Source organism: Glandiceps talaboti, chromosome 17 (assembly GCF_964340395.1).
Source record: "Glandiceps talaboti chromosome 17, keGlaTala1.1, whole genome shotgun sequence".
In the NCBI taxonomy this organism is placed as follows: domain Eukaryota; kingdom Metazoa; phylum Hemichordata; class Enteropneusta; family Spengelidae; genus Glandiceps; species Glandiceps talaboti.
The window spans coordinates 1,473,374-1,491,099 of record NC_135565.1 but is presented as its reverse complement, the minus strand read 5'-3'; the positions used below and the strand labels follow the sequence as shown (position 1 = coordinate 1,491,099).

Genomic DNA, 17,726 nt, shown 5'->3' with positions numbered 1-17,726 from the left:
GTCACGAGTTCTGTGACCGACCCAAAACCAGGGTGAGTGTTCTACAGACTCGATGGGTAGGCTGTATCACTCAGCCGTGTCACAAGACGAGTGCGAATTTGGGGGGACTCCTGGAGTAATGACTCAAAAAGTCAGGGACGATTACTCACACGGAGCCCGCAGGTGCTATGTATGCCGGGCCTGGGTGACTCTGGGATAGCCTGTGGTCTGACTGGGAAAGCCTTGACAGTTCCACAGCAACGTGATATAGAGTGTGCAACATAGCCCTGTCACGTAGTCCCAAACCCGAATGGATCTCTGTAGCATTTGTGTTTGTTTGTTTGTATTTGTCTGCATAACAGGAGGAATTCCCAGCACAAAAATTATTTTTAAAGAAAAAAAAAAGAAAAAAAAAAGAAAGAAACTCAGATCCTCCTTGCGCTCCCTCCCTTCAGACAAAACCCCAAGAAACTTTGACAAGTTCAGGCAGATCATAATAAAGTATCTGCTCATTCTTACTGTTTGTGTTAAATTTCTTACATCTACAGTTATTCTGCAAGGTATAGCATTCGTGCCATGCTAGCAGTCAGCACTGTAAACCGCTATCAGACTCATGTCTGTACTTTCATTGCATTGTCAAATGACATTCACAGTCAATAGTACAACACACTGATACTTTAAACTGCACAACACAGTACTAGTTAATACAGGAGTACAACACACATACTTTAAACTGCACAACACAGTACTAGTTAATATAGGAGTACAACACACATACTTTAAACTGCACAACACAGTACTAGTTAATACAGGAGTACAACACACTGATACTTTAAAGATATAATATGTTTTGGATGGTTCCATAAAGAGGCCTGTGATTTATGTTTTGGATGATTCCATAAAGAGGTCTGTGATTTATGTTTTGGATGATTCCATAAAGAGGTCTGTGATTTATGTTTTGGATGATTCCATAAAGAGGTCTGTGATTTATGTTTTGGATGATTCCATAAAGAGGTCTGTGATTTATGTTTTGGATGATTCCATAAAGAGGTCTGTGATTTATGTTTTGGATGATTCCATAAAGAGGTCTGTGATTTATGTTTTGGATGATTCCATAAAGAGGTCTGTGATTTATGTTTTGGATGATTCCATAAAGAGGCCTGTGATTTATGTTTTGGATGATTCCATAAAGAGGCCTGTGATTTATGTTTTGTATGGTTCCATAAAGAGGTCTGTGATTTATGTTTTGGATTATTCCATAAAGAGGTCTGTGATTTATGTTTTGGATGATTCCATAAAGAGGTCTGTGATTTATGTTTTGTATGATTCCATAAAGAGGCCTGTGATTTATGTTTTGTATGGTTCCATAAAGAGGTCTGTGATTTATGTTTTAGATTATTCCATAAAGAGGTCTGTGATTTATGTTTTGGATGATTCCATAAAGAGGTCTGTGATTTATGTTTTGGATGGTTCCATAAAGAGGCTTGTGATTTATGTTTTGGATGATTCCATAAAGAGGCCTGTGATTTATGTTTTGGATGATTCCATAAAGAGGTCTGTGATTTATGTTTTGGATGATTCCATAAAGAGGTCTGTGATTTATGTTTTGGATGATTCCATAAAGAGGTCTGTGATTTATGTTTTGGATGATTCCATAAAGAGGCCTGTGATTTATGTTTTGGATGGTTCCATAAAGAGGCCTGTGATTTATGTTTTGGATGATTCCATAAAGAGGCCTGTGATTTATGTTTTGGATGATTCCATAAAGAGGTCTGTGATTTATGTTTTGGATGATTCCATAAAGAGGCCTGTGATTTATGTTTTGGATGATTCCATAAAGAGGTCTGTGATTTATGTTTTGGATGATTCCATAAAGAGGCCTGTGATTTATGTTTTGGATGATTCCATAAAGAGGCTTGTGATTTATGTTTTGGATGATTCCATAAAGAGGTCTGTGATTTATGTTTTGGATGATTCCATAAAGAGGTCTGTGATTTATGTTTTGGATGATTCCATAAAGAGGCCTGTGATTTATGTTTTGGATGGTTCCATAAAGAGGCCTGTGATTTATGTTTTGGATGATTCCATAAAGAGGCCTGTGATTTATGTTTTGGATGGTGCCATAAAGAGGCTTGTGATTTATGTTCTGGATGATTCCATAAAGAGGCCTGTGATTTATGTTTTGGATGATTCCATAAAGAGGCTTGTGATTTATGTTTTGGATGATTCCATAAAGAAGCCTGTGATTTATGTTTTGGATGATTCCATAAAGAGGTCTGTGATTTATGTTTTGGATGATTCCATAAAGAGGCCTGTGATTTATGTTTTGGATGATTCCATAAAGAGGTCTGTGATTTATGTTTTGGATGATTCCATAAAGAGGTCTGTGATTTATGTTTTGGATGATTCCATAAAGAGGCCTGTGATTTATGTTTTGGATGGTTCCATAAAGAGGTCTGTGATTTATGTTTTGGATGGTTCCATAAAGAGGCTTGTGATTTATGTTTTGGATGATTCCATAAAGAGGCCTGTGATTTATGTTTTGGATGGTTCCATAAAGAGGCTTGTGATTTATGTTTTGGATGATTCCATAAAGAGGCCTGTGATTTATGTTTTGGATGATTCCATAAAGAGGTCTGTGATTTATGTTTTGGATGATTCCATAAAGAGGTCTGTGATTTATGTTTTGGATGATTCCATAAAGAGGTCTGTGATTTATGTTTTGGATGATTCCATAAAGAGGCCTGTGATTTATGTTTTGGATGGTTCCATAAAGAGGCCTGTGATTTATGTTTTGGATGGTTCCATAAAGAGGCCTGTGATTTATGTTTTGGATGATTCCATAAAGAGGTCTGTGATTTATGTTTTGGATGGTTCCATAAAGAGGTCTGTGATTTATGTTTTGGATGGTTCCATAAAGAGGCTTGTGATTTATGTTTTGGATGATTCCATAAAGAGGCCTGTGATTTATGTTTTGGATGGTTCCATAAAGAGGCTTGTGATTTATGTTTTGGATGATTCCATAAAGAGGCCTGTGATTTATGTTTTGGATGATTCCATAAAGAGGTCTGTGATTTATGTTTTGGATGATTCCATAAAGAGGTCTGTGATTTATGTTTTGGATGATTCCATAAAGAGGTCTGTGATTTATGTTTTGGATGATTCCATAAAGAGGCCTGTGATTTATGTTTTGGATGGTTCCATAAAGAGGCCTGTGATTTATGTTTTGGATGGTTCCATAAAGAGGCCTGTGATTTATGTTTTGGATGATTCCATAAAGAGGTCTGTGATTTATGTTTTGGATGATTCCATAAAGAGGCCTGTGATTTATGTTTTGGATGATTCCATAAAGAGGTCTGTGATTTATGTTTTGGATGATTCCATAAAGAGGCCTGTGATTTATGTTTTGGATGATTCCATAAAGAGGCTTGTGATTTATGTTTTGGATGATTCCATAAAGAGGCCTGTGATTTATGTTTTGGATGATTCCATAAAGAGGTCTGTGATTTATGTTTTGGATGGTTCCATAAAGAGGTCTGTGATTTATGTTTTGGATGATTCCATAAAGAGGTCTGTGATTTATGTTTTGGATGATTCCATAAAGAGGTCTGTGATTTATGTTTTGGATGATTCCATAAAGAGGCCTGTGATTTATGTTTTGGATGATTCCATAAAGAGGCCTGTGATTTATGTTTTGGATGGTGCCATAAAGAGGCCTGTGATTTATGTTTTGGATGATTCCATAAAGAGGTCTGTGATTTATGTTTTGGATGATTCCATAAAGAGGTCTGTGATTTATGTTTTGGATGATTCCATAAAGAGGCCTGTGATTTATGTTTTGGATGATTCCATAAAGAGGTCTGTGATTTATGTTTTGGATGGTTCCATAAAGAGGCCTGTGATTTATGTTTTGGATTATTCCATAAAGAGGTCTGTGATTTATGTTTTGGATGATTCCATAAAGAGGTCTGTGATTTATGTTTTGGATGATTCCATAAAGAGGTCTGTGATTTATGTTTTGGATGATTCCATAAAGAGGCCTGTGATTTATGTTTTGGATGGTTCCATAAAGAGGCCTGTGATTTATGTTTTGGATGGTTCCATAAAGAGGTCTGTGATTTATGTTTTGGATGGTTCCATAAAGAGGCCTGTGATTTATGTTTTGGATGGTTCCATAAAGAGGTCTGTGATTTATGTTTTGGATGGTTCCATAAAGAGGTCTGTGATTTATGTTTTGGATGATTCCATAAAGAGGTCTGTGATTTATGTTTTGGATGGTTCCATAAAGAGGTCTGTGATTTATGTTTTGGATGATTCCATAAAGAGGTCTGTGATTTATGTTTTGGATGATTCCATAAAGAGGCCTGTGATTTATGTTTTGGATGATTCCATAAAGAGGCCTGTGATTTATGTTTTGGATGATTCCATAAAGAGGTCTGTGATTTATGTTTTGTATGATTCCATAAAGAGGCCTGTGATTTATGTTTTGGATGATTCCATAAAGAGGCTTGTGATTTACGATTCTGACATGCATTTTGTAGACAGACGTAGGTGATTTCTATACCTCTCTGAGCTGTGACTGTTTGGGGCTAATACAAGTATAGCATTGTAAAATACTATTTATGTTTTATATTCCAGGGTTATGGAATAGGTGGCAAAGACACAAAGTCCTCTGCTAGTACCAGTAATAGTAATTTAATTAAACGATTTAATCTCCACAACTCAAGGGTGCTCAGTATTTCGGAGAAGTCAAGGTAACTCTTAGCCTTCACACTCTTTTAAGACTTATTACCTAAATGTTTGGAGCATTCCTTTTGTTAAAACAACTGAACCGAACTTTAAGGTAATAGTACAGTAACTATAACTTAAAGCGTTATAAAATATGTGTCTATGTGTGTGTGTGTGTGTGTGTGTGTGTGTGTGTGTGTGTGTGTGTGTGTGTGTGTGTGTTTGTGTGGATACAGCTTGTTCAAATGTAAATGATAGCACCACAGGTCATGCTATGTGTAAAAAGAAAAGGACTGGTGATTTTTTGTAAAATGTTTTAAATTCAAAAATACTGGTTGCATTTGTCAGAAATTTCATGGAGGATGTTGTTATAGGGATGTGTAGATAAAGATTCGTTATAGGGATGTGTAGATAATGATTTGGTATAGGAATGTGTAGATAAAGATTCGTTATAGGGATGTGTAGATAATGATTTGTTATAGGGATGTGTAGATAAAGATTCGTTATAGGGATGTGTAGATAATGATTTGTTATAGGGATGTGTAGATAAAGATTCGTTATAGGGATGTGTAGATAATGATTTGTTATAGGGATGTGTAGATAAAGATTTGGTATAGGGATGTGTAGATAAAGATTTGTTATAGGGATGTGTAGATAAAGATTTGTTATAGGGATATGTAGATAAAGATTTGTTATAGGAATGTGTAGATAAAGAATCATTATAGGGATGTGTAGATAAAGATTTGGTATAGGGATGTGTAGATAAAGATTTGTTATAGGGATGTGTAGATAAAGATTTGTTATAGGGATATGTAGATAAAGAATCATTATAGGGATGTGTAGATAAAGATTTGTTATAGGAATGTGTAGATAAAGATTTGGTATAGGAATGTGTAGATAAAGATTTGTTATAGGAATGTGTAGATAAAGATTTGGTATAGGGATGTGTAGATAAAGATTTGGTATAGGGATGTGTAGATAAAGATTTGGTATAGGGATGTGTAGATAAAGATTTGGTATAGGGATGTGTAGATAAAGATTTGTTATAGGGATGTATTCTCATGTTTATTATTAATTACTATTAATGATTTAATTTGTATGTTCAGTTCCAGTGCCAATAGTCAACCCACCGCAAGTGATACCAGTATGTTATATTTAACTGCCAATAAGTTTACAAATGGTGCAAGCAGTACAAGGTACTCAGATAAAAACACTCACTCTCAGGAAGATGCAGTACCACAAAAGAGAAAGAGGATACAGGAAGCAATAGAATATGAGGACCTGACCACAAAAACGTCCCTGGAACCTGTATTATTAAATTTAGATAAGGCTGAACGTTACCATCATGGTCCAATGCCAATTAATGTGATGAACTATGCAACTAGTGATGAAATGGTACATGCTACACAAACACTCAGGATGGATATGTCAGCAACCAGGTCAACGCTTATACAGGTTAGATCACAAAGAGCCATTTATGAAGTCATTTCTAATCTAATGACAAAGGGCCATTTATGAAGTCATTTCTTATCTAAAGACAAAGGCCCATTTATGAAGTCATTTCTCATCTAATGACAAAGGGCCATTTATGAAGTCATTTCTTATCTAATGACAAAGGGCCATTTATGAAGTCATTTCTTATCTAATGACAAAGGGCCATTTATGAAGTCATTTCTCATCTAATGACAAAGGGCCATTTATGAAGTCATTTCTCATCTAATGACAAAGGGCCATTTATGAAGTCATTTCTTATCTAATGACAAAGGGCCATTTATGAAGTCATTTCTTATCTAATGACAAAGGGCCATTCATGAAGTCATTTCTTATCTAATGACAAAGGGCCATTTATGAAGTCATTTCTCATCTAAAGACAAAGGGCCATTTATGAAGTCATTTCTTATCTAAAGACAAAGGGCCATTTATGAAGTCATTTCTTATCTAATGACAAAGGGCCATTTATGAAGTCATTTCTCATCTAATGACAAAGGGCCATTTATGAAGTCATTTCTTATCTAATGACAAAGGGCCATTTATGAAGTCATTTCTTATCTAAAGACAAAGGGCCATTTATGAAGTCATTTCTTATCTAAAGACAAAGGGCCATTTATGAAGTCATTTCTCATCTAATGACAAAGGGCCATTTATGAAGTCATTTTTTATCTAATGACAAAGGGCCATTTATGAAGTCATTTCTTATCTAATGACAAAGGGCCATTTATGAAGTCATTTCTCATCTAATGACAAAGGGCCATTTATGAAGTAATTTCTCATCTAAAGACAAAGGGCCATTTATGAAGTCATTTCTCATCTAAAGACAAAGGGCCATTTATGAAGTCATTTCTCATCTAAAGACAAAGGGCCATTTATGAAGTCATTTCTCATCTAATGACAAAGGGCCATTTATGAAGTCATTTCTCATCTAATGACAAAGGGCCATTTATGAAGTCATTTCTCATCTAATGACAAAGGGCCATTTATGAAGTCATTTCTCATCTAATGACAAAGGGCCATTTATGAAGTCATTTCTAATCTAATGACAAAGGGCCATTTATGAAGTCATTTCTTATCTAATGACAAAGGGCCATTTATGAAGTCATTTCTTATCTAATGACAAAGGGCCATTTATGAAGTCATTTCTTATCTAAAGACAAAGGGCCATTTATGAAGTCATTTCTTATCTAATGACAAAGGGCCATTTATGAAGTCATTTCTAATCTAAAGACAAAGGGCCATTTATGAAGTCATTTCTTATCTAAAGACAAAGGGCCATTTATGAAGTCATTTCTTATCTAATGACAAAGGGCCATTTATGAAGTCATTTCTTATCTAAAGACAAAGGGCCATTCGTTAAGTTTAATTTGTATGTTCAGTTCCAGTGCCAATAGTCAACCCACCACGAGTGATACCAGTATGTTATATTTAACTGCCAATAAGTTTACAAATGGTGCAAGCAGTACAAGATACTCGGATAAAAACACTCACTCTCAGGCCTCTACTTAAAGAAGTTCTATATGTTATATTAAAAGTACTGAGAATTTGATCAAATGTGACCTTTTCTAGCACCCTGGTGTAAGGAAATTTAGTAATAACTCATCTACATTTGTCTATGGCTATTGTGACAAATTTTCTGTCATACCTGTACCCACCTTAGTTGAGAGTCTGCATATAAGAATGGTCCAGTTGAACATATTCACTAGCTTTGTTGGATGTTGCCCATCGCATTTTCATTAAACTTTAATCTTTTCCCATCTCGAATTCTCTTACTTTGTTATAAAGTGACCGCTGTTTTTACAAGCCAATGACATTTTGAAGAATGTAGTACAAAATCACTATGGCAACATCACAAAAATGCATGTTAATGGAAAACGGTGTGCACTGCGTGAGACACTTGCATTTTGTATATCTATCGCTCATCTTTAAGTTTGGTGTTAGATATATTGGGTTGGATGAAGAAAATGTCTAGAAACTTTTCAATATGGAATTGGTTGCTTGACTCTAGGTACTTTACCTAATATCTACAGGACCTGAGCTAGGTGAATTGGTGCATGTGATTAGTGGAATGGAACATTTCATTTACATCTCATTGATTCAAATGATGAACATTGGTTGCTATTAAAATAATGCAGGACGTCGTTACTACCCACTTGAATAACAAACCCGATGCGTTACACCTTATTTTTGGCAATGCTAATCACTGTGTGAAAAGATTCACTTTTAGACCCATTCTTTTGCAATGTAAAGAAAGCCTACAAATGTAAACAACTACCTCCACTGAAAACCAGTGATCACAATATGATTCATATGACACCACAGTATAAACCGCAAGGTGAAACAGTTCAAACCAACAACAATTACAAAGTGGTAATGGATAAAGAAAGTATGGATAAAATGAACACATGCTTTGATCTAACAGACTGGAATTTATACATACAGGATGCCGACGGAGATGTGAGTGTATTGACGGATGTAGTTACATCAGACATAACGTTTTGTAGTAATTTACATTTTCAAATTAAAGAGGTGAAAGAGTACACAAAAAACAAGGTATGGGTTACATCTCTTCTGACATAAGACAGGCTATAATAGATAAACATAAAGTCATATGGCAAAGATAATTATCAAGAGAAACAAAACCAGTTGAATGATATTATCTGGAAAGCAAAATGCGATTACAAAAATAAAGTTGAGAGCCTATTTATGACTAATAATTCTAAAGATGCATGGAGAGGCCTAAACGTTCTCACTGGTATGAGTCCTAAACGTTCTCACTGGTATGAGTCTGAAACGTTCTCACTGGTATGAGTCCTAAACGTTCTCACTGGTATGAGACCTAAACGTTCTCACTGGTATGAGACCTAAACGTTGTCACTGGTATGAGACCTAAACGTTCTCACTGGTATGAGACCTAAACGTTCTCACTGGTATGAGTCCTAAACGTTCTCACTGGTATGAGACCTAAACGTTCTCACTGGTATGAGTCCTAAACGTTCTCACTGGTATGAGTCCTAAACGTTCTCACTGGTATGAGTCTCTAAACGTTCTCACTGGTATGAGTCCTAAACGTTCTCACTGGTATGAGTCCTAAACGTTCTCACTGGTATGAGTCCTAAACGTTCTCACTGGTATGAGACCTAAACGTTCTTACTGGTATGAGTCCTAAACGTTCTCACTGGTATGAGTCCTAAACGTTCTCACTGGTATGAGACCTAAACGTTCTCACTGGTATGAGTCCTAAACGTTCTCACTGGTATGAGTCCTAAACGTTCTGACTGGTATGAGTCCTAAACGTTCTCACTGGTATGAGACCTAAACATTCTCACTGGTATGAGTCCTAAACGTTCTCACTGGTATGAGTCCTAAACGTTCTCACTGGTATGAGTCCTAAACGTTCTCACTGGTATGAGTCCTAAACGTTCTCACTGGTATGAGACCTAAACGTTCTCACAAGTATGAGTCCTAAACGTTCTCACTGGTATGAGTCCTAAACGTTCTCACTGGTATGAGACCTAAACGTTCCCACTGGTATGAGACCTAAACGTTCTCACTGGTATGAGTCCTAAACGTTGTCACTGGTATGAGGCCTAAACGTTCTCACTGGTATGAGACCTAAACGTTCTCACTGGTATGAGTCCTAAACGTTCTCACTGGTATGAGTCCTAAACGTTCTCACGGGTATGAGTCTTAAACATTCTCACTGGTATGAGACCTAAACGTTCTCACTGGTATGAGTCCTAAACGTTCTCACTGGTATGAGTCCTAAACATTCTCACTGGTATGAGTCCTAAACGTTCTCACTGGTATGAGGCCTAAACGTTCTCACTGGTATGAGTCCTAAACGTTCTCACTGGTATGAGACCTAAACGTTCTCACTGGTATGAGACCTAAACGTTCTCACTGGTATGAGTCCTAAACGTTCTCACTGGTATGAGTCCTAAACGTTCTCACTGGTATGAGTCATAAACTCACAGATGCCTGTTCCAAAGAAAGATCTACCAAAGGTTGACAATGACCTCAGACCCGTAACCATCACAACTATTCTTTCTAAGTGTCTTGAACGAGTTGGTTTAGCATTATTGATGCCACATGTAAATGATCATTTGCATACATACATACTTGGACGTTCAACCGATGACACAATTTGTACTTTAATACATGGTGTGACTAAGCATCTAGATGCCAAGTCGTCGAATACAGCTAGAGTTCTATTTATGCCAAGTCGTCAAATACAGCTAGAGTTCGATTTATGCCAAGTCGTCGAATACAGCTAGAGTTCTATTTATGCCAAGTCATCAAATACAGCTAGAGTTCTATTTATGCCAAGTCATCGAATACAGCTAGAGTTCTATTACTACATCTTGTGACTAAGCATCTAGATGCCAAGTCATCGAATACAGCTAGAGTTCTATTTATGCCAAGTCATCGAATACAGCTAGAGTTCTATTTATGCCAAGTCATCGAATACAGTTAGAGTTCTATTTATGCCAAGTCATCGAATACAGCTAGAGTTCTATTTATGCCAAGTCATCAAATACAGCTAGAGTTCTATTTATGCCAAGTCATCAAATACAGCTAGAGTTCTATTTATGCCAAGTCATCGAATACAGCTAGAGTTCTATTACTACATCTTGTGACTAAGCATCTAGATGTCAAGTCGTCAAATACAGCTAGAGTTCTATTTATGCCAAGTCATCGAATACAGCTAGAGTTCTATTACTACATCTTGTGACTAAGCATCTAGATGCCAAGTCGTCGAATACAGCTAGAGTTCTATTTATGCCAAGTCATCAAATACAGCTAGAGTTCTGTTTATGCCAAGTCATCAAATACAGCTAGAGTTCTATTTATGCCAAGTCATCGAATACAGCTAGAGTTCTATTTATGCCAAGTCATCGAATACAGCTAGAGTTCTATTTATGCCAAGTCATCGAATACAGCTAGAGTTCTATTACTACATCTTGTGACTAAGCATCTAGATGCCAAGTCGTCGAATACAGCTAGAGTTCTATTTATGCCAAGTCATCGAATACAGCTAGAGTTCTATTACTACATCTTGTGACTAAGCATCTAGATGCCAAGTCGTCAAATACAGCTAGAGTTCTATTTATGGCAAGTCATCAAATACAGCTAGAGTTCTATTTATGCCAAGTCATCGAATACAGCTAGAGTTTTATTTATGCCAAGTCATCGAATACAGCTAGAGTTCTATTTATGCCAAGTCATCGAATACAGCTAGAGTTCTATTACTACATCTTGTGACTAAGCATCTAGATGCCAAGTCGTCGAATACAGCTAGAGTTCTATTTATGCCAAGTCATCGAATACAGCTAGAGTTCTATTACTACATCTTGTGACTAAGCATCTAGATGCCAAGTCGTCGAATACAGCTAGAGTTCTATTTATGCCAAGTCATCGAATACAGTTAGAGTTCTATTTATGCCAAGTCATTGAATACAGCTAGAGTTCTATTACTACATCTTGTGACTAAGCATCTAGATGCCAAGTCGTCGAATACAGCTAGAGTTCTATTTATGCCAAGTCATCGAATACAGCTAGAGTTCTATTACTACATCTTGTGACTAAGCATCTAGATGCCAAGTCGTCAAATACAGCTAGAGTTCTATTTATTCCAAGTCATCGAATACAGCTAGAGTTCTATTTATGCCAAGTCATCAAATACAGCTACAGTTCTATTTATGCCAAGTCATCGAATACAGCTAGAGTTCTATTTATGCCAAGTCATCGAATACAGTTAGAGTTCTATTTATGCCAAGTCATTGAATACAGCTAGAGTTCTATTACTACATCTTGTGACTAAGCATCTAGATGCCAAGTCGTCGAATACAGCTAGAGTTCTATTTATGCCAAGTCATCGAATACAGCTAGAGTTCTATTACTACATCTTGTGACTAAGCATCTAGATGCCAAGTCGTCGAATACAGCTAGAGTTCTATTTATGCCAAGTCATCGAATACAGCTAGAGTTCTATTACTACATCTTGTGACTAAGCATCTAGATGCCAAGTCGTCGAATACAGCTAGAGTTCTATTTATGCCAAGTCATCGAATACAGCTAGAGTTCTATTACTACATCTTGTGACTAAGCATCTAGATGCCAAGTCGTCGAATACAGCTAGAGTTCTATTTATGCCAAGTCATCAAATACAGCTAGAGTTCTATTTATGCCAAGTCGTCAAATACAGCTAGAGTTCTATTTATGCCAAGTCATCGAATGCAGCTAGAGTTCTATTACTACATCGCGTGACTAAGCATCTAGATGCCAAGTCGTCGAATACAGCTACCGGTAGAGTTCTATTTATGCCAAGTCATCGAATACAGCTAGAGTTCTATTTATGCTAAGTCATCGAATACAGCTAGAGTTCTATTCATTGATTCAACATGATTCAGTCACACCTAATGCTTAATAAACTAAACGTGCTTATTGTGCCGGCATACTTACAACTATGAATATTAGATTACCTTACTGAAAAATCACAATGTGTTGGCACTAATTATGAAGTATCCAGCATAAAGTTGATACAGGTGCACCACAGGGTTGTGTACTGTCACCTGTTCTTTTTGTACTTTACACAAATCATTTGGCATGGGACACTAAGGGCACGATGATTGAGAAATATCTGATAATTCTATATTGTATAAAGACAAAGCGTTTAAGACTGCCACAAAGATTATCAAAGATTCAACACATGTACTACATGTACATACAGAATATGAATATCTCCCAAGTGGCTGACGCCTCAGAGTACCACATGCACGTACAAACTGTTTCGTGCCAAGTTCAATTCAAATCATTAATCACACGTACGTAGTTGCTGCTAAATGTAAATGTATTTGATTGTATTTATCTGTATGTTGTAACCTTTATTACTGACAATGCAAATGAAATTTCATGTTTTACATGATGAATAAAGTAATTATTATTATTATTATTATTATTATTATTATTATAATTATTATATATAGACATGACTATATGAATAATCAATCATTATAAACTACAATATAAGCCCTGCCCGCAATTTTTGTCCCTTCAATAATCCCTTCACAGGGTAAGCAATGTCACCTCTCAAGGAAATTGTTCAGTCATGATGTATGTGCATTGCCAACTACTCCCTAGATTGCACATTTGAAACATGCATGTACAATGTTTGAGATTATGCTGTAATCTCAGGGACATCCCCCTTTCCAACCCTTCCAAATCATACTTGACATAGTCATGTTGTGAGTGTGGTTTAGTCTGTCAGTACTTGACATAATCATGTTGTGAGTGTGAGTGTGGTTTAGTCTGTCAGTACTTGACATAATCATGTGAGTGTGGTTTAGTCTGTCAGTACTTGACATAATCATGTTGTGAGTGTGAGTGTGGTTTAGTCTGTCAATACTTGACATAATCATGTGAGTGTGGTTTAGTCTGTCAGTACTTGACATAATCATGTTGTGAGTGTGAGTGTGGTTTAGTCTGTCAATACTTGACATAATCATGTGAGTGTGGTTTAGCCTGTCAGTACTTGACATAATCATGTTGTCAGTGTGAGTGTGGTTTAGTCTGTCAATACTTGACATAATCATGTTGTGAGTGTGGTTTAGTCTGTCAGTACTTGACATAATCATGTTGTGAGTGTGAGTGTGGTTTAGTCTGTCAGTACTTGACATAATCATGTGAGTGTGAGTGTGGTTTAGTCTGTCAGTACTTGACATAATCATGTTGTGAGTGTGAGTGTGGTTTAGTCTGTCAGTACTTGACATAATCATGTTGTGAGTGTGAGTGTGGTTTAGTCTGTCAGTACTTGACATAATCATGTTGTCAGTGTGAGTGTGGTTTAGTCTGTCAATACTTGACATAATCATGTTGTGAGTGTGGTTTAGTCTGTCAGTACTTGACATAATCATGTTGTGAGTGTGAGTGTGGTTTAGTCTGTCAATACTTGACATAATCATGTTGTCAGTGTGAGTGTGGTTTAGTCTGTCAGTACTTGACATAATCATGTGAGTGTGGTTTAGTCTGTCAATACTTGACATAATCATGTTGTCAGTGTGAGTAGTGTGGTTTAGTCTGTCAGTACTTGACATAATCATGTTGTGAGTGTGGTTTAGTCTGTCAATACTTGACATAATCATGTTGTGAGTGTGAGTGTGGTTTAGTCTGTCAGTACTTGACAATCATGTTGTGAGTGTGGTTTAGTCTGTCAGTACTTGACATAATCATGTTGTGAGTGTGAGTGTGGTTTAGTCTGTCAGTACTTGACATAATCATGTTGTGAGTGTGAGTGTGGTTTAGTCTGTCAATACTTGACATAATCATGTTGTCAGTGTGAGTGTGGTTTAGTCTGTCAGTACTTGACATAATCATGTTGTGAGTGTGGTTTAGTCTGTCAATACTTGACATAATCATGTTGTGAGTGTGAGTGTGGTTTAGTCTGTCAATACTTGACATAATCATGTTGTGAGTGTGAGTGTGGTTTAGTCTGTCAGTACTTGACATAATCATGTTGTCAGTGTGAGTGTGGTTTAGTCTGTCAATACTTGACATAATCATGTTGTCAGTGTGAGTGTGGTTTAGTCTGTCAGTACTTGACATAATCATGTTGTCAGTGTGGTTTAGTCTGTCAGTACTTGACATAATCATGTTGTCAGTGTGAGTGTGGTTTAGTCTGTCAGTACTTGACATAATCATGTTGTGAGTGTGGTTTAGTCTGTCAGTACTTGACATAATCATGTTGTGAGTGTGAGTGTGGTTTAGTCTGTCAGTACTTGACATAATCATGTTGTGAGTGTGAGTGTGGTTTAGTCTGTCAGTACTTGACATAATCATGTTGTGAGTGTGGTTTAGTCTGTCAGTACTTGACATAATCATGTTGTGAGTGTGAGTGTGGTTTAGTCTGTCAGTACTTGACATAATCATGTTGTGAGTGTGAGTGTGGTTTAGTCTGTCAGTACTTGACATAATCATGTTGTGAGTGTGGTTTAGTCTGTCAGTACTTGACATAATCATGTTGTCAGTGTGAGTGTGGTTTAGTCTGTCAGTACTTGACATAATCATGTTGTCAGTGTGGTTTAGTCTGTCAGTACTTGACATAATCATGTTGTCAGTGTGAGTGTGGTTTAGTCTGTCAATACAATACGCTTGTTTGGTCATACTAAGACAAAGTCATGTGCGAATTTGTTTATTTTATGAAATTAAACACACAACGATAATTATCTATTCATATTTCTAGGCCATTCATCCCAGTACTGCTGGTAGTGTTGTCAGTGAGCTGTCACCAGGGGGTGCTTTAATGCATGGTCTCAGTCAGCAGCCACTACACTGTAAGTGAAATGTTCATCCTAGTTAGATCTTATGCTAGTCAAAGAGGACTAGTCAGTCCCCAAAGAGGACTACTACATTGGGTGCCATCCATTGATGTATCAGTGCATATGTATCTCAAACATGCATGATTTTAACCAAATCTGGTATAAATGTCAAATGCTATGGTTGGCATATGCATGTTACTTTGTTTTATGGCCTTTGCAATAAATAGCAGCCATATTTGTCACAAAAATTCAGATTTTGCCCTCCAACTCTGAAAGCCTAATAGATAGAGACCCCATTTGAGTGTCTATGATGTATATGATATGCTTTCAAATGAGAGCTTGACCTTTGACCACGAACCCTGTGTTCAAGGTCAAATAGCCAAAAGTATTCAAAGTGTATATGAACACATCTGACATGCATGTGCTGAATGAACACATCTGACATGCATGTGCTGAATTCAAGAGTAGTGTTTAATATTGGAGAACAAACACACCTATACATTTACCATGTTGTCACCATTTTACTTTCTACAAAACACACCTATACATTTACCATGTTGTCACCATTTTACTTTCTACAAAACACACCTATACATTTACCATGTTGTCACCATTTTACTTTCTACAAAACACACCTATACATTTACCATGTTGTCACCATTTTACTTTCTACAAAACACACCTATACATTTACCATGTTGTCACCATTTTACTTTCTACAAAACACACCTATACATTTACCATGTTGTCACCATTTTACTTTCTACAAAACACACCTATACATTTACCATGTTGTCACCATTTTACTTTCTACAAAACACACCTATACATTTACCATGTTGTCACCATTTTACTTTCTACAAAACACACCTATACATTTACCATGTTGTCACCATTTTACTTTCTACAAAACACACCTATACATTTACCATGTTGTCACCATTTTACTTTCTACAAAACACACCTATACATTTACCATGTTGTCACCATTTTACTTTCTACAAAACACACCTATACATTTACCATGTTGTCACCATTTTACTTTCTACAAAACACACCTATACATTTACCATGTTGTCACCATTTTACTTTCTACAAAACACACCTATACATTTACCATGTTGTCACCATTTTACTTTCTACAAAACACACCTATACATTTACCATGTTGTCACCATTTTACTTTCTACAAAACACACCTATACATTTACCATGTTGTCACCATTTTACTTTCTACAAGACACACCTATACATTTACCATGTTGTCACCATTTTACTTTCTACAAAACACACCAAAATGACTTTAATACAAAGTAATTTGGTCAGTTAAATATTTCCATGGGAGGCTATTCAGCGGATGGGTGTCTATGGGGGGGGGGGGGGGGGGGTACTCCCACCTATTGGGTATACGTATATGTGCCGCCCTTTGGGGTAGGGTTTTTCGCCCTTTGGTCTAGGGTACTGTCTTTTGAGAACTAATGAGTCTAATGGGGTCCACATTTCACAACTTTTTATTTTGTTAGGTCTAAAATGGGGTCCTGAAAGGAGCTACTTAATAAATTCTCGACGAGTTCGGGAATTTTCCTCTGCTAATTCACTGGTTGAGATAGCATGCACACCCCCTGAAATGCTTGGTATTAGATATCGCCCCATAATGCATTGTTACATTAACTGCGCATGCGCAACATTGGTCTAAAATGAGGTCTGGGGTCCACAGCAGTGGCCACACACCACTACCAGACCTGGCCAGTGGTACCCCCCCCCCAGGGGGTACGGTGTACATGATATCATGTTTGTGTTGAAACATGGTCAGATTTTGCCATACTTTTCCTTACGTGAATTTGATAAATATCTGTGAAAAACTTCTATATGATGGCTTTCAGCATTTTGCTTGTTCTACATTCTGAGATCATTTCCATATATACATTGTATATCCAGTATTTTGTTTGTTTACAGTATTGTATAGTACCGATACACAGGCAGAGTTGAAAAATCTGTACAGTGCATTGTGTGAACTTCTCCGTCATTTTTGGAGCTGTTTTCCGGTGTCCTCAAAATTTCTTGAAGACAAGGTTAACAGAATGAAGACCAACCTGGAAAGATTCCAAGCTGCCAAACTACAACCATTTAGAGACAAACTGATGTCTGAACACACCAATCTCAGTGTACGTAATTATATATATATAACATTTTATTGTTCAAACATACATA

At 36.7% G+C, this 17,726-nt stretch overlaps 1 protein-coding gene across 2 annotated transcripts in view; it reads left to right on the top strand.

The window, feature by feature from the left end:
• LOC144448256 (general transcription factor IIH subunit 1-like) overlaps positions 1–17,726 on the top strand; it is a 60,962-nt gene that overhangs the window by 34,962 nt on the left and 8,274 nt on the right. For both annotated transcript variants that reach the window (XM_078138436.1, XM_078138435.1), the window contains exons 7-10: positions 4,618–4,733; positions 5,814–6,162; positions 15,440–15,530; positions 17,472–17,680. In XM_078138436.1, coding sequence (XP_077994562.1) covers positions 4,618–4,733; positions 5,814–6,162; positions 15,440–15,530; positions 17,472–17,680 — 765 coding nt within the window. The remainder of the gene's footprint in view (positions 1–4,617; positions 4,734–5,813; positions 6,163–15,439; positions 15,531–17,471; positions 17,681–17,726) is intronic.